This window comes from Ochotona princeps, chromosome 1, assembly GCF_030435755.1.
Source record: "Ochotona princeps isolate mOchPri1 chromosome 1, mOchPri1.hap1, whole genome shotgun sequence".
In the NCBI taxonomy this organism is placed as follows: domain Eukaryota; kingdom Metazoa; phylum Chordata; class Mammalia; order Lagomorpha; family Ochotonidae; genus Ochotona; species Ochotona princeps.
Genome location: NC_080832.1, coordinates 34,287,395 through 34,310,254, shown reverse-complemented (window position 1 = coordinate 34,310,254; position 22,860 = coordinate 34,287,395). Strand labels below are relative to the sequence as shown.

Here is a 22,860-nt window from a genome sequence, read left to right as displayed (position 1 = left end):
CCCTGCTTGTGGCATGGGAAAGCAACAGCGTCAGGTCCAAGTGCTTGGGACCCTGCACCCATGTGGGAAACCCAGAATAGACTCCTGGCTTTGGATGGGCTCAGCTCTACCTGTGGCAGTCACTTGGGGGAATGAAACAGTGGATGGAAGGTCTTTCTCTGTGTCTCTCCTCTCTGTAGATATGCCTTTCCAAGAAAAATAAATGAATAAATATTTTTTTTAAAATTAAAGATCAGCATGAAATTCATATGTTGCTGACTCACAGAGCTGATAAGATTTCCTGTTGAGCAACTTTATTCAGGCAGATTCCCTAATAGCCTCAAGAAAGGTTTTTTTATTTCAAATGGCCAAAATTTGATTCTAGGCCCATCTGTCTGTCTGTCTTTCTTCTTTTTCTTCTCTCTCTCTCACCCACCCTTCCTCCCTCCCTTCCTTTTATTTTTCTTTGCACTATGCCTACAGATGAGCGTTTTCTTGTTTTTTTTTTTTTTTATGTTGGTTGGTTCATTGTATGGCTTAGTAATTTCTCTAAATAAAAATCTGTCACCCAATTCCACCTCTAATTGCTACTCATATATGAAGTTCCACTTTATCTGTCACTTTTTCTGTGAGATATTACTTTATTATGTTGCTTTGTTATATTATCTTCTTTTTTCCCTGTAACAATCTATTATGTACATCAGTTCTGTCATTTGGCATCTTTTTTTTAGCCAGTGTATTTAAAATATGCTATACCTGTAATCTGAAGACAGAAATGGTTTATATGTCTGTGCTGCACAGAGTTCTTACTAAATAAATTCTTTACATCAATAATTTCAAACTGTGTCGCACTGGAGACCAGAACAATTAGTAAGACCACTGTGGAAACCAAGCAGAACTCTCATTATCCATTTTTAATTATTTTTACTTGTTACTAAAAAAATGACACTGTGGTTAGAAAGAGCTGAAGGCCAAAATGTGCCAGAATTAAAGACTTGTTCTTTGGAAATTCTTTTTTAGAAACTTGCCAAAGAGTAAAAAGTGATGAAACTTGATAAACCTTGAAAATTCTTCAATCTAAGTAAAGAGTGAATAGGAATTCAGTGTACTGTGCTCTTTAATGTTATGTGTCTGTTTAGAACAACTAGATCTTAAACAAATGTATACCCACTAAAATATTTTCTTACAACTTACCTTAAATGACTTATCATTACATGTTTTTAAAATTAATGAATTCTTTCATGTTTGCAGATCTAGAAAAGACTGGTATTATTTTATTTTAGTTGATTAAAAGCATTTAAATATTTTTGTTAGGTGTCTCCTAAATATCCAAGGCCATGCCAGCCATGCCATTGTGATCCAGTTGGCTCTGTAAGCGAATTCTGCATCAAGGATGAGAAACACACTCGAAGGGGTGAGTGCTTTAGTAGAATGGAAAAGTAGGAGCCACAGCCAACAATCTTGTGAACCTATGCTGTAAATGGCATCAATACAATCTGTTTATAAATCCATTAGTGTACCATGTTTCCTCAAGAAAGCAGCTTGCATTCATTGCTGTAATTAATGTAATTGTGTTTGATTCTCATGGTTTATGAGAGATGAATCATTTGTTTTGAATGGTTTAGATATACACAAGTTTATGTATGTGTGCATGTCTATATTTAGAGAATAAAAGTTAATTTAATTAATATTATTATTATTTGTGAGGTAGTTTTGTACGTTTCATGGGTTCCAGGATGAAGTGTTAGCATTCAGTGAAAGGTAAGGGTTGGGTATGGTACAATGGGAAGAGGTTATGCACTGGGGTGTAGTCATGAGCTAATAAAAGGAGGCAATCTGATGTTCATTTAAATGAAACACTTCTGAGGAATAAAATTTATTGATGTTTCAAACATAGAGCACTTCATATAAAATGTCTCTTCCTCCACTCTTCCATTCATCCTTCCATCCTTCCTCCCATCTATGCATCCATCCATCCATCCTTTTTTATTCTGTATCTTCTAATGTTCTGAACAGAAAAGGGTATTTGGGTATCTAACCCACAGCATTTCCAGAAACAAAAAATTGACCTAAAAATTATTTGTTACATGGAAAGCCTTTACATTTTACCTTCATTTCTGGATGTTTTAACATAAGAAATAATTATGGAGATCTTGTTTAGTTTTGATTTTTTAAGATTTACCTTACTTATTTGAAAGGCAGAGTCCAAACGGCAGAGACAGAGAGCGATCATCTGTCCTCTGGTTCATCATCAAAATGCCTACCACAGCTGGGGCTGTGTAAGGTCTAATCTGAGATTCCGGAGCACCACTAGGAAACCCATACATGAAGAGCGGGGCCCAAGCATTTAAGCCATATTCTATTGCTTTCGTGGCAGTAGGGAGCTCAGTAGAAAGTATAGCAAAAGGGACTCCAACTGGGTGCTCATAGGAAATGCCAGCATCCGAAGTGGTTCAACATCACTGTAGGTTAGTACCAAAGTGCTGTCCCCAGAAATATTTTCTAATGCTTTCATAACCTCTGCTAAAATTAGGTCTCAGTGAATTGTTATCAGCCTTAGAGTTTGTGGACAGTATTCCCTGATTTTTAAATTAATTTTATGCAGAATATGCTATGTTATCATCATCATAATAAGCTTCTAATGAACACTGGACCTTTTGGTTTACACTTGTCTGATCAAGATATGCATTTCCAAAATATTGTAACAATTCTTAAGAATTAATGAAATATCTGTTTGAAGAATATATTGGTGTGTGGCTCACATTCCCTTAGGTCTGGCCCCTGGATCCTGTTATTGCAAACCTGGCTTCGGAGGGGTGAGCTGTGATCGGTGTGCCAGGGGCTACACTGGCTATCCAGACTGCAAATCCTGTAACTGCAGTGGCTCGGGAAGTACAAATGAGGACCCTTGTTTAGGACCTTGTAACTGCAAGGTATGTTATTTACTATAGTAATCTCCCAGTGTCAACCCTGAGAGTTATTTTCTCTAACATACCTGGTATTGTGTACTTACATTAAGCATGGTAGCAATTTTTCCCTTTGATTTCCTGTTGTCTTTTTTGGATAAACATCCTCAAATACTTGCCAGGTACACTGTCCCTAGATCTTTTTAAATTACTTGTCATTTACCTAAAAACCTAAAATTACACAGGGCATAAATCACTTCAAGAGTTTGCCATTTCATTTCAAAGAATATGGCTAAATTACATATCTTATGGTAATTTAAAAGAATATGTCCCTAAACATAACAGCCCTTAAAATGTAAGGGACACTCCACTCTATAGTTTGATGTCTAATTCTTGAAAGAATGCTATCAAATATGTCATTCTAGATTTATAAATAGCATTCTGAAGTTTGAATTGAGATAGGTCAAAAAATACTCACCATATGCAAACTCTTTTGTTGAATTACAGCAACTGTGAGAAGTCCTGGTAGAACTGATTTAAGATTGAACATTTCCTCTGAAGGGTACTTTTAGAAATGAAACTATATTTGTTGTAAACACTCAGCTAATAGATCTTCATGCTAACACCAAGGGATGCATTACATCTGTAGTTTATACACACTGAGGAAACATAGAGGCATACCCAAGTCAAACGGGAAAGCTGGTACACTTGAGCAGTAATTTTCTCATCAGTGTGTAACTATAACAGCTTGGGAGAATGAACCATTCTTTGAAAAAACAAGCTTGTTATACTATTGTGGAAATTACTTCTCCATTTTTGCTTTAAATTACAGATGGAATCCTGATATTTTTTTTTCTTTTCTGATTGTTTTAGTCTTTTCCAGACAATGATGAAATATTATGTATGTATACAAACATTAAATCATAACATATAAAGGAAATGTGAGCTTAAATGGATTTTAAGTGTGTGTTTTGGCCAGGAATTATTTTAAACACAAAGCTAACTGTAATAGTAGTTGCATAATAGAAAAATCAGGGGCAGTTATCTAATACAATAAAACTCCTGCTCATTCAGTAAGTAGAAAGTCCAAAATGTCATAGTATAGACTTATCATGTACTGGTCTATTGTAAAGTATACTGTACAGTGTATTTTCTAAGTTTAGTGTATTTCATTCCAGTACTATGAGAAATGAAATACTGCTCCAACAGACATTGACTTCAAGGTACTCTGTGACTGATTGCATGCTGAAGGGAACTTCCCCCTCTATATCGTGGGTTTCCCTTGTGAAAATTCTACAGACTTTTAGCACATCCATGATATTTACCAAAATATATCTTATGTGAGCTGTATTCATTTTCCAAAGCAGCAGGTATGTGTTTCACCACTTTCTCAAATAAAGAGCAGGCAAAACTAAGTATAAAGTGGACGACAAACGTGCCCAGTCTCTAGAATATAGCAAATCAAATGAGTATAGGAGTTGAGGAGGGTAGTGGGGATTTTTGATCCATCTACCCTTATAGAATTATAATATCTAATATTCGCAAGGAAGAGAGGCCTTACTATTTTTTTAATTTTAATTTTCTTGGCTCTGTCAAATACAGCAAGACAGGATAGAGCAAGTGAAGTGGGAATAGCTCTGTATTCCCTGTATTGTCTGTATAGTACCTTTAACTAGTTACAGGGCAACTCTTAGCCTGACTTAATACTGTATCAGTAGTGATTATAGCCCTAATAAGAAAAATGTCTCCCAGGTAGCCACCTGTATCTCACAGACAATGAAAATGCAGTAGCAAACAACAATTAAAAAGTTGTAAAATAAAAAATTAAGTAAATAGCGTCGTTAGGATAATGTGTTTCAAAGATGATATTTAAAATAGACCACATGCTTCTAAAAATTGAATTTTTAGGATACAAATCATAGATGGAAAGCATATACGTGTGTTTGTGTATATATGTTTATATATAATGTGTGTAAGAATTAAATATGCATGAACTATGAATTCTGTCACAAAATTAAGCCATAATAGATTCTAATAAATTTTATCAAAAAGTATAAGTATGTTGCAGCATGCTCCAATAGCCAGTAGTAGCCTCTTCCTAAGAACAATAATAAATAGCACACTGTTTAACAAACTACTTACATTTTAAATAGCAAAAGGCAATTATGTATAATTCACATAAGTTTTATTTGACATAGGTGTTTTAGACAGTTAAAAACAATAAGATGCTAGGGAATAAATAAATTTTTTTGAGAGAATAAAATACTGGGGTTTTAAATTTTAATAAAATGGGAATTTTTAACTACATAGGAAGAAAGACCATATACTTCCACATACAACTACACTCAAATTTAGTAACTTTGAAAAAGTAATTATTTCTAAGTTGTGTGATTTGCATATAATAGCAGGATTATAGAAGTATTCATCTCCAAGTACATATTAACCAAAAATATTTGGTTAATTAAAATACTTCATTTTTTCATAATTTCATAGAAAAAATATCTCATTTATTAAAATATAAAATCATTTTTAGTAAAGTGCTTTGCAAGGAAGGCTACAGTCTAAATCTTTTTTTTCTAAAACAAAAAAGTTTGGTTATCTAAGTAGATGCAGAGAATGTAACTGATAAATACAGTATACTTTCATGAGAAATTCCTTGTGCTGTTTGGGAACAGATGGAACATTCCTCAGCACAATCAAGGCAGTCTGACAGTTAACAATCTATTGGAACTCACTGGAGCATTTGATAAAATTGCAAAATAAAAAATCAACACAAAGACACCATTTGCATGTACAAAAATATGCCTGAAAAAGGACTTGTAAGATCAGTCCCATTCACGGTAGCTTCAGAAAGTATAAAATAAGTTTAATCAAAGATGTCAGGGATCTCTGTGGTGAAAATTTCCAAATATGGAAAAAATCTTCCAAGTTCATTGATTGGCAGAACCAGTATTATCAAATTATCTGTACAACCAAAATGCAATTTGCAGATTCAGTGTGATCCCCATCAAAATGCTTATGATATTTTTCTGAAATAAATATAAATTGGTACTATCACATGGAAACACAGGAAACCCAAAGAGATAAAAGTGGCTTTAACCAGCACAAAGTTATAGGCATTAAAATACAAGACTTCAGATATACTACTGGGCAGTTTATTCAAACAACTTGATATTGGTGCACAAAAGGATATACAAATCAATGTTATGGATGGAAATCCCAGAAATTAACCCATGTCTAAAGCCAACTAATTTTTGACAAAAGGACTAAAATCAATACAAGGAGAAAGAACAGTCTTCAAACAATGGTGCAGGGAAAATTCAATCCATATGTGCCAAAGTATAGCACACAATCTCTACCTTAGAGTTTATACAAAAATGAAATCTAAACTGATTAATGACCTAAATATGTGACCAGATACCATGAAATTGCTAAAGGAAAACAGGAAAAATTTGCTAATGATGGCATAGGCGAAGACATCTTAGAAATGACCACAAAAGCAAAGCCAAGAAAAGTGAAATAAGTCAACCCTAAAAGAACAAATACCGTATGTTCTCACTGGTATAAGACAATATCTTTGTAAAATATAAAACAAATCCATATATATATATATATGAGCATTTATATACATACAATATCTTGCATGAACTGTGTAGGCAAGATTAGCATACTGAGAAATGAAGATATGTTGCAGAAGGTATTTCTATTCATGACTGAAAGAAGAACTTCCAGTGAAACAGTTAAATGTACTTGGACAACTTGATTTTCTACCTTTGTCTTTACTTACAATGCACGAAGCACTTAAATAGCAGTTTGTTAAACTTGGAACTGTTACTGAAACATAGTAATAATGGTGAAAGGTGGTGGGGGGGATATAGGGAGGTAAAAGGGGGAATCCCTATACCTACAAAACTATATCATGGAAAATATTGAAAATAATTTTTAGAAAGAATTAAATACAAAAAAATGAAAATAGGCAAATGGGATCACAATAAGCTAAGCAACATATGCGCTGCAAAGGACACATAAAACAAAGTGAAGAGCCAGCCAACAGAATGGGAGAAACAGTGGTGAAACTGTTCAAGGATTAGCATCTAAAATCTGTGAAGAACCGAAGAAACTCAGCAACAAAACAAGTAGTTCAGTTAAGAAGTTGAGAAGGACATGAACAGGCAATTTTCAAGATCTAAATATGAGACCTGAAAATTTGATACTGTTAAAAGAAAACATAGGAAAACTTTTCGGGGAATTAGAATGGGCAAGAGCTTTGTAGGTCACACCTCAAGCAGAGGAAACAAAAAGAATAGAGAACTGGGATGTTATGGTGCTAAACAAACCATCAACAAAGTGACACCCTTCAAAATGGTGCAAATATATGCCAACTGCACATATGGCAAGGAATGAAAAGCTGCAGTATATAATGAACTCAAACAACCTGGTAGCAAAAACATAAACAAAAACAAATAACCCAATTAGAAAATAGATCCAAGCAGGCATTTTTCAAATGAAATCATACAGATGGGCAAAAGTAATGATAAGAAAAAAAATGTTTAAGTATTGTTAATCATCATGGAAATGCACATCAAAACCACAATGAGGATCACTTCACTTTAATAAGATAAGCAATTATCAAAAAGATAAAAGATAATAAGTGTTGGTAAGACTGTAGAAAAAGGGAACACTGATATACTGCTAGAGAACATGTAAAATAATTTAACCACTGTCAAGATTACAGAGATTCTTTTTTTTTAGATTTATTTATTTATACTGGAAAGACAGATTTACACAGAGGAAAGATGGAGAGAAAGATCTTTCATCCACTGGTTCACTCCAGATGTGGCCATAACAACCAGAGCTGAGCTGATCTGAAGCCAGGAGCCAGGGGCTTCGTCTAGCTCCCCCATTCATGCACAAGGTCTCAAGATTTGGGGCCATCCTTGATTACTTTCACAGGTCATAAATAGGGAACTGAAAGAGAAGTGGAGCAGCCAAGATAGGAACCGGTGACCATATGGGATCCTGCTGCATGAAAGACTTCGAATTAGCTACTAGGTCATTGCTCCGGGCCCTAGAAAAGATTCTTAAAAGAATTAAATTAAAACTATTTCATGAAACAGATTTTGCATTACTGGATTTGTAACCAAGGAAAATAAAACTTATATACTGAAGAGAGATCTATACACTTATGTTTATTGCTGCTTGTTCATATAACAAATGGAAATAGGGCCCAGCACAGTAGCCTAGTGGCTAAAGTCCTTGCCTTACATGTGCCAGGATCCCCTATGGGGCATCTGTTCTAATCCCAGCAGCCCCACTTCCCATCCAACTCCCTTCTTGTGGCCTGGGAAGGCAGTAGGGGATGGCCCAAAGCCTTGGGACCCTGCACCTATGTGGGAGACATGGAAAAGGCTGTGTGCTCCTTGCTTCAGATCAGCTCAGTTTTGGCCATTGCCGCCATTTGGGGGGGGGGGGGGTGAATCAATGGATAGAAGGTTTTCCTCTATGTCTTTCCTCCTCTCTGTATATCTGACTATCCAATAAAAATAAATAAAGCTTTAAAAAATGGAAATAACCTGAATGTTCAATCAATGCTGAATGGATACAGAAAATGTGCTAGTTATAAAATGGAATACTCATCATTCTTAAATGACTGGTATTTTAGTAAATGCTGTGTTGATACAGAAACCACATTTCCCATTTGTTCTATTCCAAACACACAAACATACTGGATAAATACAAATAAGTTTATAAACCAGTGCTTCAGGAATGTGAAACTCTTAGGTGTCAACTGAAAATTGGAAGATTAATATTAAACATAAAATCAACAAAGATGGATAATTAGTCTCATGCTGTGGTGGTGAGAGGCTGATCTTATTTCAAGATTAGTGGTATGTTTTGGATCTTTATGTCCTCATCAGAACTTCAGAACAGGTTTAGAACCAAAAAAAGAAATAGCAACTCAACTCACGTAAGTTGAAGCTTCACAAAAGCCTTCCCACTGTGATCGGCGCACTAAAAGATTCTCTCAAGCCTGGATAGGTAGCTACTAATTTTTTTTTCATTTTCCTCAGGGATAGGAGAGGAAAAATGTTTGTATCTTGTGAACAGAAACCTCACCGTACCTGTTGCCACATGGGAATAGGATTGATTTTATTCTGTATTTGTATGCTAGGATTCTTCAACAGGGCAAGCAAATTATATTCCCACAGGAAAATAAAATGCAGACCTAACTGAAAGCAAACTCATGCTAGAACACAAATTTCACAAAAGAGAAATAACTACAAAGAAGACCAGGCATCAGGACAATGGAAAACTTGCACAAAATGAGCTAGAGAGTACAGTCTATGAAAGTTATTATTGAAACTTATCATGTTTTTTTCAAATCAATTGCAAAATGCTACCAAAATATCATAAGGGTAAGCAGAATGAGTAACAAAGAATAATGTAAAATAAAGGAAAATCAGTTTCAGAAGGAAAATGTAATTTAATTATAGAAATAAAAATATTATCATAGAAATTAAATCAGTGGATTTGGTAGAAAAAAATAGACTAGAAACTTTTAGATGGAGAACCAAAGATGAGAAGTCAGGAAATTTTGTGTAAATTTATACAGGGTGGTGGAGATTTAAATAAAAACAGTAATAATAATGGTAGGGAGATAAGTACACAACATCTTAATGGAAATTAGCTAAGAAAAGATTAAATGGACAAAAATGAGAAAGAAGGCCCGCGTGGTACCCCAGCAGCTAAAGCCCTCTCCTTGCATACTCTGGGATCCCATCTGGGCACCAGTTCTAATCCTGGAGGTCCTGCTTTCCATCTACCTCCGACATTGTGGCCTGGGAAATCAGTTGAGAATGGTGCAAAGCTTTGAGTCTCTGCTCCCACGTGGGAGACATGGAAGAAGCTCCTGGCTCCAGGATCCTGTCTTTGGATTGGCGCAGCTCCATTGCGGCCACTTTGGGATTGAATTAACAGACGGAAGATCTTTCTGTCTCTCTCCTCCTCTCTGTACATCTGACTTTTTTTTTTAAAAGATTTATTTATTTTTATTGCAAAGTCAGATGTACAGAGAAGAGGAGAGACAGAAAGATCTTCCATCCAAATTCAGATGCCTTATCCATTAGCATTAGCATTGTAGAAAATCAAGAAATGTAGATATGCAAAAAATAAAACATACTATTCTACTATTATTAACAACAACAAAAAAAGATCTTCTATCCGATGGTTTACACCCCAAGTGACCACAATGGTCAGTGCTGTGCCGATCCAAAGCCGGGAGCCAGGAGCTCCCCCAGGTCTCCCACACGGGTGCAGGGTCCCAAGGCTTTGGGCCCTCCTCGACTGCTTTCCCAGGCTACAAGCAGGGAGCTGAATGAGAAGCGGGGCCTTGGGGATCAGAACTGGTGACCATATGGGATCCTGGGACTTGCAAGACAAGGACTTTAGCCATTAGGCCACCATGCCGGGCCCAAAAATCTGCCTTGCAAATAAGAAAGAAATGTATTTTTTAAAAAGATGAGAAAGAATATTTAATATATAATGAGTAAAGTATGATCAAAATTTTATAAAGATTATAACTTAAGTTTGGAGAAGATAAAACAAAAATCCACTTCTAGGACCCACAGTGGAAAGCTGAAACTATTAGAACTTCTAAGTTTAGTGGCGGTGTGGCACACAAATCAAAGAACTAGCATTTTGTATCAACAACAGATTTGCTAAGGGTGAAATTATAAAGGTGATGCTATTGAGAACAGATACAAAAAGAATAAAATACTTAAGAATAAGTTTAACTAAAAATACGAAAGACTTGAGCAGTGACATTTACAAAATACAATTGAAAAGCATTGAAGAAGACGCAAACAGAATGGGAAGAACACATCCCACTTTCATAGATTAGAACAATTAATATTAAAATGTCTTTATTACCAAAAACAGTATAGATTCAACAGTCTGTATTAAAATAATCATAATGTTCTTCACAGAGCTAGGCATAAACCAAGCACAAAAAGAACACATGATCACAAGAAGCCACTCATGTAGATGCTAAATAAGGTAATTCCATATAAGTGGATAGTAGTGTTTGGCAGAGAAGGAAGGAGGACTGCGAGAGGTTGATTAATGTACATGAAAATACAGCTCAGATTGAAAATTTCTATTTTTCTTCCTGTTGTTGATTTTGTATTGTGGCTTTTCATTTAAGGGAATGTATAGTAACTGTGTAATGGAGACTGTCATATCCATATCTGAGGATACACTGCAGTATACATCTCTACTTCCAGACAAAGATGGACTCCCAATGAAAGTATTTACCATATCTTGACAATAGGATGCTGGACTCTCTGCCATTTTCCATGCCCACAATGATGGATATAGGACTGTTTATGAAGAGCTATATTATAGTAATAATTTAGGAGAATTCAGTAGGATGGGGAAAGAGGTCTTGGGGAGGGGGTAAGGGAAATCCCAAGGCTCATGAAACTGTATCATAAAATGATAATAATAATAAAAAATTTTAAAAATATAGCTCAGATTTCATGGCACAATAGGATGGCTATATATATATACTGTATTTATCTCTATAAAAAACTAATTAACATAAAGGTAGGACTTTAGATGTTTTTGCCATAAAGTAATAATAAATACTAGTTGGCATAGATATATTTGCCCTCTGTACATATTTATTGAAGCATTATACATATCCCAAAAGTCCACATAATTTTATTTTATTTTTTTTAAAGACTTTTGTATTGTTTTTGGAAAGGCAGATATACAGAGAGAAAGAATGATTTTCCTACTGGTTCACACCCTAACTGTCCGCAACAGCCAGAGCTGAGCCAGTCCGGAGCCAGCAGACAGGAGCCAGGAGCTTCTTCTCAGTTTCCCATGTGGGTGCAGGGTTCCAAGTCTTTGGGCCATCCTCAACTGCTTTCCCAGGCCACAAACAGGGAGTTGCATGGAATTGGAGCAGCCGGAACATGAACCTGTGCGCATATGGGATCCCAGCATTTGTAAGGTTTAGATTTAGACACTAAAACATTGTGCTCGGCCCATGTGCATAATACTATGATTTAACATTTTTAATTTTTTTTTATTTTTGAAATTTATCATACAATTCTGTATAGTCTGGGATTTCCTACCCACATTTTCTGCCCCACGATTGATTTTTTCCATCATGTCACACTCTTCAAAAGGAGTTACAATTCCATCAGTCTGTTATTTAGGTGTGCCTCGAAAATACTGTACACACAATGTCAGATAGTCCACCATTCCATTGTCTAGGTATATCCAACACTTTCCTTGCTAATCCATCTTTTGTTTGGAAGCAGAGACGCATGTTTCATTGTCTCTTTACTTCTAGATATGGTAGTCTTCATTACTCCCCCACTATACATTCCAATTTGCATGATGGATTCCTTATATTAGAGAAAACATATGATATTTCTCTTTTTGAGTTTTTTAAATTAACAAACATGCTGTAATATAAGGGAAGGAAAATATTGATGTGGTTTTATCACCACTCATTGAATGCATAAGTAGTTATTCCAAACCCCACAAATATAAGCAGTCAAAATAAGGATAAAACTTTAAAAAACATTTTTTAAATCATAGCTTATAAAAGATTACTTTTGGTGATATTATTTGTTATTTTTAATGATATTTATAAATTTATGGAAGATGTTCCCTGTGCCTCTAGTTAATGTAGAAAATGAGGAAAGGAAATAGAATAAAGATGAAATGAGATGCAATTTTGTCTAAGTATTATTCTTAAATAAAGTAATTAAAGCAAAAATGTAAGTTAAAAATATTTTATTGCCTCTTGTGTTAGGGTAAGTGATGTCATATGTACTTTTCTACTAGTTTTTAAATAATTCCTAATTTAAAACTAATCTACTTTAAAGTTATTTTAATTAAAGATAAAAATAAATTCCAAATTTAACTGAATTAAATTCTTAAAATAACAGCTACACTAGCAGTGTTAAATCTAGAATTTTCTTTTGTAGCCTTTTTAGAAAATGTTAGTAAATAAGATGCTCATTATACTTCCAAATGTGAAAACAAAGCTGGCTCAAGATCTAAAATGTCTGTGAATTGTCATGTATTATTAACAATGTTGAAATTTGTTTCTTATAAATTATAAGATGCAAGTCACTCTCAGGTTTACAGATAAGAAGTCTACTGTATATTAGTGTTGTCTCATTTGTTGTATTTGTTTATTACAAGTAGTGCATGCAAGAAATTGAATAATTACACTTACTATCTTATTATTCATGTAAAGTATTTGCATTGCAGGATCTGATAAATAAAGCAAATTAGTCTAGATTTAGGTAGAAACTTGTGTTTCATTTTTTTAATTGAAGCCTTATATTACATAAATAGTGAAGTAAAAAAAACAGAAATTAAATTTTATCTTCATTTTGTATTTTAAGTTCTTAATGGCTCACAACACTGTGATCTGGCCCACACTTCTCAGAATATTTTAGAACTTCAGGCCATGTCTGCTAGCCTAATTGAAAACCTGAATCCTGGAAAACTTTACCCTCCCTTTCCAATTGCTTAACCAGGAATTTTCCAGTATGAGCTGAAACCTCACTTATTCAGGCAGTCAGATCCACTGATGTAAATCATTTTGTTATCATAATGACTGACACTCCTTTGCTTAGTTTTTCCTTTATGATCATTCAGTTCCCACCCTTCTAATGCATCTGGCTTACTTCCTTGGTGGCATGGACTCTATGTATTTTCTTAATTATTAAACAGTGACATATGTGAATCACATGCACCAAAAAAAAAAAAAAAAAAAAAAAAGAAAAAGAAGAAGAAGAAGAAGAAAAGTCAGGAAACTAATTGGCAATTGTGAAGTTTTGGCAGTCATTCACTTACGGGTTCCAATTCATAATTTATGAAATGATAGCTTTAACTCTTTTCTAGCTAACCAATAGGTATAATTAAAGCACTGAATTTCTGTATGAATATAAAGGTAGGAATACATTCCTACTGCATTATTCTTTGTTGTTGTTTACCTTGCTTTCCACAAATTTTATCTAAAGGCTTTGAATGGTATTTCCAGCATTTTCATTAATTCTAAATGCTCCTCTTTCATTTATTCATAATAGCCATGTGGCATATTATGGAGGCATTACCTTTTGCAACAGCTAAGGTTAGTAATAATAACATAATAAATTATTGTTATTATAATAATAGCATAATAAATTATTGTTATTATTATAATAACAATAATAAATTACCATGTCTATACAGACTTTATCCAATAACGAACCTTAGGCTCCATTGACTAAGCCTTATAGTTTGCTTTATTCCTAATTGTAGAACTGTATGGAAGGAACCATATTAAGTCATTTTATACATAAACTCCACTCCTTTTGATTTTCTCACCTTGGTTCATGCTCATGAGTAAACATGGTTAGGTTGGTTTAACAAGAATCTCACTTAGTATTGATGTTTCCTGTTGCTAGTTTTCCATCCTCTGACCTCTCACCTGCTTCTTGGCTGCAAATTTGCACTTATCCTTACTGTATTTGTCATGTAGCCTCATTCTATACGGAGGTTACTTTCCCTATTACAATAGTTCCTGAGGAAAATTTGTCCTACTGCTTTACCTATTGCCCCATTCCACTTATAGTCAATATGAAAAGCTAAGGTTTTGAAAATGAAAAACAAGTTTCCTTTATTTTCTACTCTGTTGCTTTCCTGATACACAATGTATATTATCTAGCCTTAGAAAAAAATGTTTAAACACTCGACATCTTCTACTGCCAATTAACTAATTATCCTCCCATTCATTAATATCTCCTAATGCTTTGATATATTAGTGTGAAGACCATTAGATAAGAAAACTTGGCAGTTACTTACAGAAAACCACAATACCAAGCAGACTGCAAAATTCCTGAAGCAATTATCATAGAGTATGGCTTACATGTCACTGGAAATATTCCTGGTAACTTTGTCAGTACAATTCCCAGTTGACTAACAAACACAGTTAAACATGTGCTGCTAAAGTTGTACCTAATTTACAATGAGACTGCTTCATGAAAAAGAATACCAACTATTGTTACTCTAACTCTCCAGAGGGAACCTGCTGTAGTGAGGAAACAATAACAAAAGGAAAATTGATGTCAACCCACCAGAATCTAGCTTCAATAAATCAAAATAAGAGAAAGAAGAAGAATTTTCTAAACCAACTTTATTTTCAGAGGAAAAGAGTGTCATGGGAAAAACGGGTCCCCATTATAAAACCTTGGGTAGGATATGCCAGGATACATTTAATTAGACATTCAACTGAAGACATTCAAGAGGATATGTACCTAAAGCACACATTTGTCCTTACTGGATAAGAGTTGTCTGTTGAGGGACAAATATTACATATTCTTTTTACGTTTAAAGCAAACATTCACCCAGTACATCTGCACATTCAGTGTATGTGTAGTATTAAAATTTCATGGTGGAGATGGAACAGAAAAAAATAAGCTGATTCCTTAGGGACTTGTTAATGAAAAATAGGTAGAATTGGTTGAGAATACTGGTGTAACCTGAAGTGACCTGAAGTATCACAGTATATAAAATGATAAAGTATCTGGATTATTTCTTCTAGAAAAAGTGCAGACTATTATTAGAGTATTATTAGCATATATTCATTTTTTGCTTGTATCAGAAAATGATCTAGAAACAAAGGTTGAAAATCAAATATTTTGTTTTAAGAAAGCAGGTGATATAAATATTCATCTCCACAAAGTGGTATTCTGGAGTGTTCTCAAAATTATCCTCTTTCATAGGATGCAGTGTGAAAAGTTTCATTAAACTAGTGACTTGGATATAACAGCAATGGATAGCAGAGTACAATGCTTAGTAGAAATACTAATTTAAACATAATTTTGTTCAGCTGGATAATTAGGTTGCATACGTTTGGGGCAGAATTTGTCACAGTGGTTAAGACACTCACTGACGTTGGTGCCTGCATTCCATTCTGAAGTGTCTGAGGCAGGCTGAGTCTGAGATTCATTCCTCACTACAGATGCCTGCTAATGCCTTCGTGTAGCAAGTGACAACTCAACAACTCCGGTGGGGTGGCTGCTGTGCAAGACTGAGCTCCTGGCCTCAGGCTTTGACCCTGACTGTTGTGGGCCTTTGGGAAGTGAAATGTTGGATGAAAAATATGCTTCTGTTGCCCACTTTTTAAATGAACAAAAATAACTAAAAGTATTATTTCATTATGTTAATAACTTTTAGAAGGAGCTCAATAAAAACTCTCATAATGGTTAAAATATCATTTGAGTAGAAATATATAAACTATTATCGTCGTTAGATATTTAGACTTAATTATATTCCCAGTTTTGCTCTATGGACTGAGATACATGGCAACACCATCTAAGACATCATTTCTGCCAAAATTCTAACATAAATGAAAAGCAATGCCAAAAATTACAGCTTCGTTCCTTGTATTTATTTATCTCCGTAATTTGTCTTTATTTTGTGCTGATTCTGGAGTCATTCTAATTAGATAGCACCATTGTAGCCTACTTAAATATTGTAATAGAAATCTTGGAATACATCATTTTTACTCTGCCATGTCATGGCTTTTCTATCTTGCTTTTTTTTTCCCCAGGAATATAGGGATCTCTGGTGATAAATTCTCTAATTTCCTTTGTTGTGATCCTCTTGAGGATACTTTTATATTTCCCGCAGTATCTTACAGTGCCTTGCTTAGGTTGGTTTTCCTATGATTCAGTAAATGAATTAATGAAATGAAGAATGAAGGGATAATGAAAAATAATGTGCAGAGTATTTATTGATGATTTGAGGTTGAGAGCAAATAAAATTTCACAAAGAAATCATTCTTTTAAAATGTATGTATATGTGGAGAACAGAATGTGGAGAACCTATTGAATTCAAATAGGTACAGTTTCAAGAATACAACCAGACTTACCTCATCCCCTCCACCTCAATATACCTCCTTTTCATCAACTGCAAAATTACTTGGACTGATACAATTTTAATCCACTCTATAGTAACAGACTATTCACTATATTCACTAGTTATAATATTCAACAAGTAAAAACACCACAGCACCATATTTTCGGTGGAGTATAAACACATGCTAAAAACAACAATTTTCTTCAAGTGACCGTTTCATTCGTACACGTTTTTCTCTATGTGTATTCTGTATGAATTTCCACTGAGAAGACATGGGATATTTATTTTTTTTTAGATTGGCTTATTTTGCTAAGCATAATCATTTCCAGTTGCATCCATTTTGTTGCAAAGAACAGAATTTTATTCTTTTTATGGCTAACTAGTATTGCATAGTAATTACTTGGGCTGATATAATTTTAATCCACTCTGTGGTTCAGATGCAAAAATTAAAAATTGGGAGTCAAAAGATATGAAGTTGTGGTATTTAGTTGATATGTGGAGCAATAGTATATAAAGTTCATGACAATATTAAGATGTGATAATCCATTGTGAGGAAAATTGACATGAATTGTACCTTAGGAGAGAATTTGGATAGATTGGAGGACCTGTATCAAACTAAAGTATTTTTGGTTCAGAGATCTGTAACAATTAGCTAAGAAAAACTACCACTAGAATAACACATTTTTTTAATTGTATTATTTTTTATAGAATAACACATTTTTAAGTGTATACATCCAACAGTCTTTAATGTGAAGTGTTAGGGGTCTCAAAGCCAACTCTCTATTTTAAGTTGTTCACTCAGAGAACTCACAAAAATAGGTACTCTCATCATAGTATGGTTTATTACACAAAGAAATTACAGGCTGAAGTTGCCAAAGAAAAGAAATGTACAGGGAAGTGCAGGAGAGACCAAGTATGAACTTCAGTAGTCATCTGTGGGATCATACAGAGAGCTTATTTTTCCAGCAGTAAGTTATCACAGAAATGGAGTGTTGATAACTGGGAAAACTCATGCAAGTCTTGATGTCTAAGGATTTGATTGGGAGTTTGTTACATTGATAGGAAACACCCATTTGATTGGCCTTAACCATTCCATCTCCAGAACTTCTAGAAGTAAAGCTGAAGTTTTAGGGCATCTAACTGAACAAAACCAGGAATTTACCCTGTGTTGAACTGCTGGCATATAGACATCTGAAGTGACTAGTATACAAAGACACTATTATAGGGCAGGGTGTTAGGAGGGTTTATATATTAGCATCATGTACACTGTAATGTGTATGGTTTGAGCTTTCCAGATCACTTGTGCTAACACATTACTGTACTCCTATTGTATTTAAATGTCACACATTTTGTAGACATTCTGCTGTGTACTTAAGTGCCTGCTGGACAACAGTTAGCAACTTAGTAATTCCTGTGGGGAAATATCCTTATCCCCTCAGAGTATTTAAATGTTACCTACCTAAGGGCAAACACACTGGCTTATTAGAAGCAAGTGAGCTTCCTGGAAGCATATCAGAATTCCTCAGTACATTTACATTTTTTAATAAAAGTTTTGGTATCCCACAATATTGATATCTATGGGATAGTTTTTGCTTAACACATTTTTCCCTGAACTGTTCTGCATCTACCATTTTACTTTTATATTATAAGATTGGTTTTTAAAATGCAACAAAATATATTTGTTTTGAAAGAATATGTAATGAATATACTTTCTGCTTTTCAAATTCCTTATTTCAAATTTCTTCTCATCCTGGCTCTGCTGAAAAGTAAAAATCTTAGATTGTGTTTCAAGGTTAAGGAAACATAGCACTCTTATCATAAAAATGGATCAAATTCGCAAAACAGAAATGTCTGCTTCCTCACCTATGTTATCAGAATGTACTTCATTTCTGAAGTGCACATACACTCTTCTGCTTGCATTAAAATTGTGTGTGTAACGCTTCCTGAACTAGCCTTTGGCTTTTAAACAGAAACTGTGACTGACCTGTCTTTATGGTACCCAGAATTCCTGCCTAATGTGTTGCTTCAGGTTATTAAGTTACATTCAGCATGCAATTATTTAATTGTGATTTTTTTTTTCAAAGTCATATTGCTGGGTGGAAGTAGAGCTAAAAGAATTGTAACTAATGCTAACATTTGCTAATTATAGAACGTGGTATGAACTTTAGAAAAGTGGTCTTATTTGGTATCAACTAAGAACAAATGAAAAGTAGGTGAGACAAAGCATGCAAAGACACAACATTCAAAACAGCCGTATTGTGTCCTCAGTGGGACGGATAATTTGTAATTGGTGCTGTGTTTTGAATTTTCAGTCTGTATACCCTTTGAAGATGCTCCCTATTTCAGTGTTTTGGGGATTTGTTTGTCACTAGAGATATATTAATTTGATTGGGTTTACTGACACCTGTCGAATCAAAATATCTGGCAAATACCTTAAGACTACAGACTGACATGACAGGTATTTCACCTAACAGTTTGGATGCTGAAATCTCTGAATCCAAAATCAAATGCCTGAATTTGACCCCCAACCTTGGCACATTTCTGTTGGTTCTTCCTAATACATTGTCTAGGGGCCAGCAGTGATAGCTCAGCTGACTGGCATTTGCCATCCATATAAGAGGACACTATTAAGTGACTGGCTCCCAAATTTAGTCTAGCATAAATGTAAAAATTGACAAGAACTTTAGTGACAATACTTTGATATATGTGCATTCCATGGTGCTAAAATTTAACTTGAAACAGGATTAGGGAAATCCCATTATTGATAGGGCCATCAATATAAAAATGATCTACCTTGTAAATAAGTCAGAAATTAAGAGCTAAAAGCTGAATTTCAACAAATTCCATCATAAAGAGATGTTCTTTTTCATTCTTTGAAATTTCTTCTCCTTTTTTTGACATGTATTTTATTTGATAGGTAGATTTTACAGAGAGAGGAGAAATAGAGATAAGATCTTCCATCTGCTATTTTGTCCCCACACCCCTTGTTGGCCTAGCCAGAGCTGAGCTGATCTGAAGTTGGGATCCAAAAGCTTCTTCTAAGTCTCCTCCATTGCTTTCCTAGATCATAAGCAGGAAGCTTCATCAGAAATGGAGCAGCTGGGATATGAATTAACATTCATGGCATGCCAGCCCCACAGAGCTGAGGAGTATAGCTTAAAGTGCTACCACCTCAGCCTTCTCCTCCTCCTTATGCCAGTTTTTTCTTTTCTGTTTTTGCTTGAATATGCATAAATTTTATTATCTTTACATTCTGTTCAACATTGGCTTATTCAAACCTACCATTATTAAGTATCTGCTGTGTGCATACTCCTTGTCATAAAGAACATTACAAGCAAGTTTGATTTAATGGATTTTTATGAAGCTGGGGGTTAGTGTTGACTAAATACAATTTCTACCTTCAAGCAGATTTTGGTATAAAGTTGGAGAATACGATCGCACAAAACAGCTGTGCAATTATAATGAGGCAATGCATAAAACGCTACAAAACACACTGGAGAAGCAGGTTAGTTCTTTAACAAAAAAGGAAAGCTTTGGAATGGCATTATAAAGGAATTCATGAAAGAGGAGTAAATACATGTTTGGGTAATATTGAAAATTGTTAGCCTAAAGCCAGGAAGCCTTCTTTTACCAGCATTAGTTACGTTTGAACATTCTTTACATCAAGAACTTTCCCATTTATTATAGAATAAACTGTCACAGGTCTGAGCCCAAGTTGTGGCTTACCTATAAATGATTTTGAGGGAGCTGGGACTAGGATTATTCAAAGCAATCTGGAGAGCAGCTACTGAACAAGAACAATTTTTCTACATAATATAATTTAATTAATTGGCTGTACTTATTAGTGAAAGGAAGCAGAGGGAAAAAAACATGCTGCTTTCTGAACTGGTCAAATCAGAGGAACACAGTAACTCCTCTCCCCATCTCCTTAGTTGTCAAGTCCTTATGCTGCCTGGAATGTATATAATTTTAATCTATAAGTGTTTTACAATTGGGTTAAGCACAATGTCCTGTTATACGTTCATTCCTTAATGTCTTTACTATTAGCTATATCCTGTTTTAAGATGAAGTAGCTCAAGTAGCTCAATGACACAAAGAAATGCATCTGAATGGATCCATGTTAGTCAAACATATTTATTTATCATGACATTGATTCCCTATCCTTAACATATGCAAAAATCAAATTTGTAATTTTTATTAGGGTAATTTAGTGTCCAATAATCATTCCTTGAAGTGTGGCTAGACATTGCTTAACCATGAGATTTTGTGCAGGGTTTTGAACACACTTTAATATCCTAAAATATGAGAGGAAAGTGAAGAAATGTGTAGCAGTATTTCCTTTTTACAGATATAGGCAGAGACCTTCATTCTACATTGCTTTTGTTTGTTGTAACACGTTTGTGTATTTACAGGAGAATGTTGAAGGAGGTGACTGCAGTCGTTGCAAGACAGGCTTCTTCAATTTGCAACAGGATAATCCAAAAGGCTGTGAAGAATGTTTCTGTTCAGGAGTTTCAAACAGATGCCAAAGTTCCTACTGGACCTATGGCAATGTAAGCAATCACCATTCCCTTCCTGATCCATGGGTTTTTCCCTGCCTAACCGTGGGTCTTTTTGTTTTTGCTGTGATTATTTAATAACAACTTTAAAACGTTTTTGCCTAGTCATGAATTTTGGCTTAAAGTTGTCATGAAGTTATGAGATTTTCTTCCTATTCTGTTTCTGTGTCTTCACTCAAAGGGTCAAAAGTTTTATTTGTAATAATGTATAGATTGGATCCATTTACAATTTATAGACCCAAGCTTTTCAATGTTAAAATTAGTATATGAAACAAAAATGGGATTAATGATGATGTTTCAATTCCAAAATACATGACTTAAGAAACATCAGATGGTGATGTCAAGAATTTAATTTTCACACCCTGTGGTTTTTGTATGTAAGTTAAGAAATGAACCCTTCTTGAGGCAGATTCTTAGTACCACACTTAAGATATCATTTGGGACATCTTCATCCTTTATATGATTGGGTTCAAATCTAGTTCTACTCCTAATTTCAGCTTCCTGCTAACATATACCCTAGGAGGCAGTAGCTGATGCCTCAGGTGTCTGCATCCCTATTTACCCACATAAGATATCTGGATTGACTTCTAGGGCTTAGCTTCATATTTGTCAACTCCCCACTGTTAGAAGCACTGGGGAGTTAACTAGAAGATAGAAACAAAATCTCTTTCTGTCTCTTTTCTCCCTTTTGTTCCTCCAATTCCTCTCCTTCTCTCACTCTCTCCACTCTCCTCTCTCACCTTTCCTTCTCCCTTCCCCTCCCATCCTTCCTCTTTCTCCCTCTCCTTGGCATCCAAGGAAACAGGGAAAATAAGTAAGTGAGCTACCTCCCAACCCCCAATCACCTACCTATATCATACACATGTATGTCCGTATTTTCAACTACTGTTTGTTGCTAACTGAGCTCTCCTGAAGAATCCATATTGAATGGCTACTGCTTTCCTTCTTAAGTCATTAGAAAATTGTTGACTTATTACTCAAACTGTTGATTTTCTTCCTCTACAATGAATACCTTCATGGTGGGCACTGCCTCTCAGCGCAGACAGGATTTTTGTTTCCTTATAGACAAGGTATATGAAGGAAGAGAGACATTTAGGAAATTGCAGATAGCCTAAAGAGCTGAATGTAAGACTGTCAAATACGGAAAAAGCAGGTTGGACAGAGAATAATATAGAGAGTAAGAAACTAGCTCAGGTGCTTGAATAGGGTGAGAAGTAAATTATATTCTCTTTGGAAAGTCATTAAGGGATTTCAAAGAGAGAAATTATGTAATCAAAGCCATGTTCTGTGAAGACCGCTACTTTCATAAACTACAATGTATTAAAAAATCTGAACACAGCTGTCAAGTATTTTTCTATGTCTATACAGCTTTCCATTCATGTTTTAAATAATATCAATTGAACCTTTATCACTGTGTGTATTATTTAGAAACTGCTGCTTTGTAGTGGACTATAAAAAGGTCAACAGCAAATAGACATTGATCC

General features: G+C 34.7%; 1 protein-coding gene across 4 annotated transcripts in view; it reads left to right on the top strand.

Annotated features, from left to right (window-relative positions):
- LAMA2 (laminin subunit alpha 2) overlaps positions 1-22,860 on the top strand; it is a 634,064-nt gene that overhangs the window by 264,572 nt on the left and 346,632 nt on the right. For all 4 annotated transcript variants that reach the window (XM_058676547.1, XM_058676596.1, XM_058676658.1 and 1 more), the window contains exons 9-11: positions 1,294-1,393; positions 2,752-2,912; positions 21,230-21,370. In XM_058676547.1, coding sequence (XP_058532530.1) covers positions 1,294-1,393; positions 2,752-2,912; positions 21,230-21,370 — 402 coding nt within the window. The remainder of the gene's footprint in view (positions 1-1,293; positions 1,394-2,751; positions 2,913-21,229; positions 21,371-22,860) is intronic.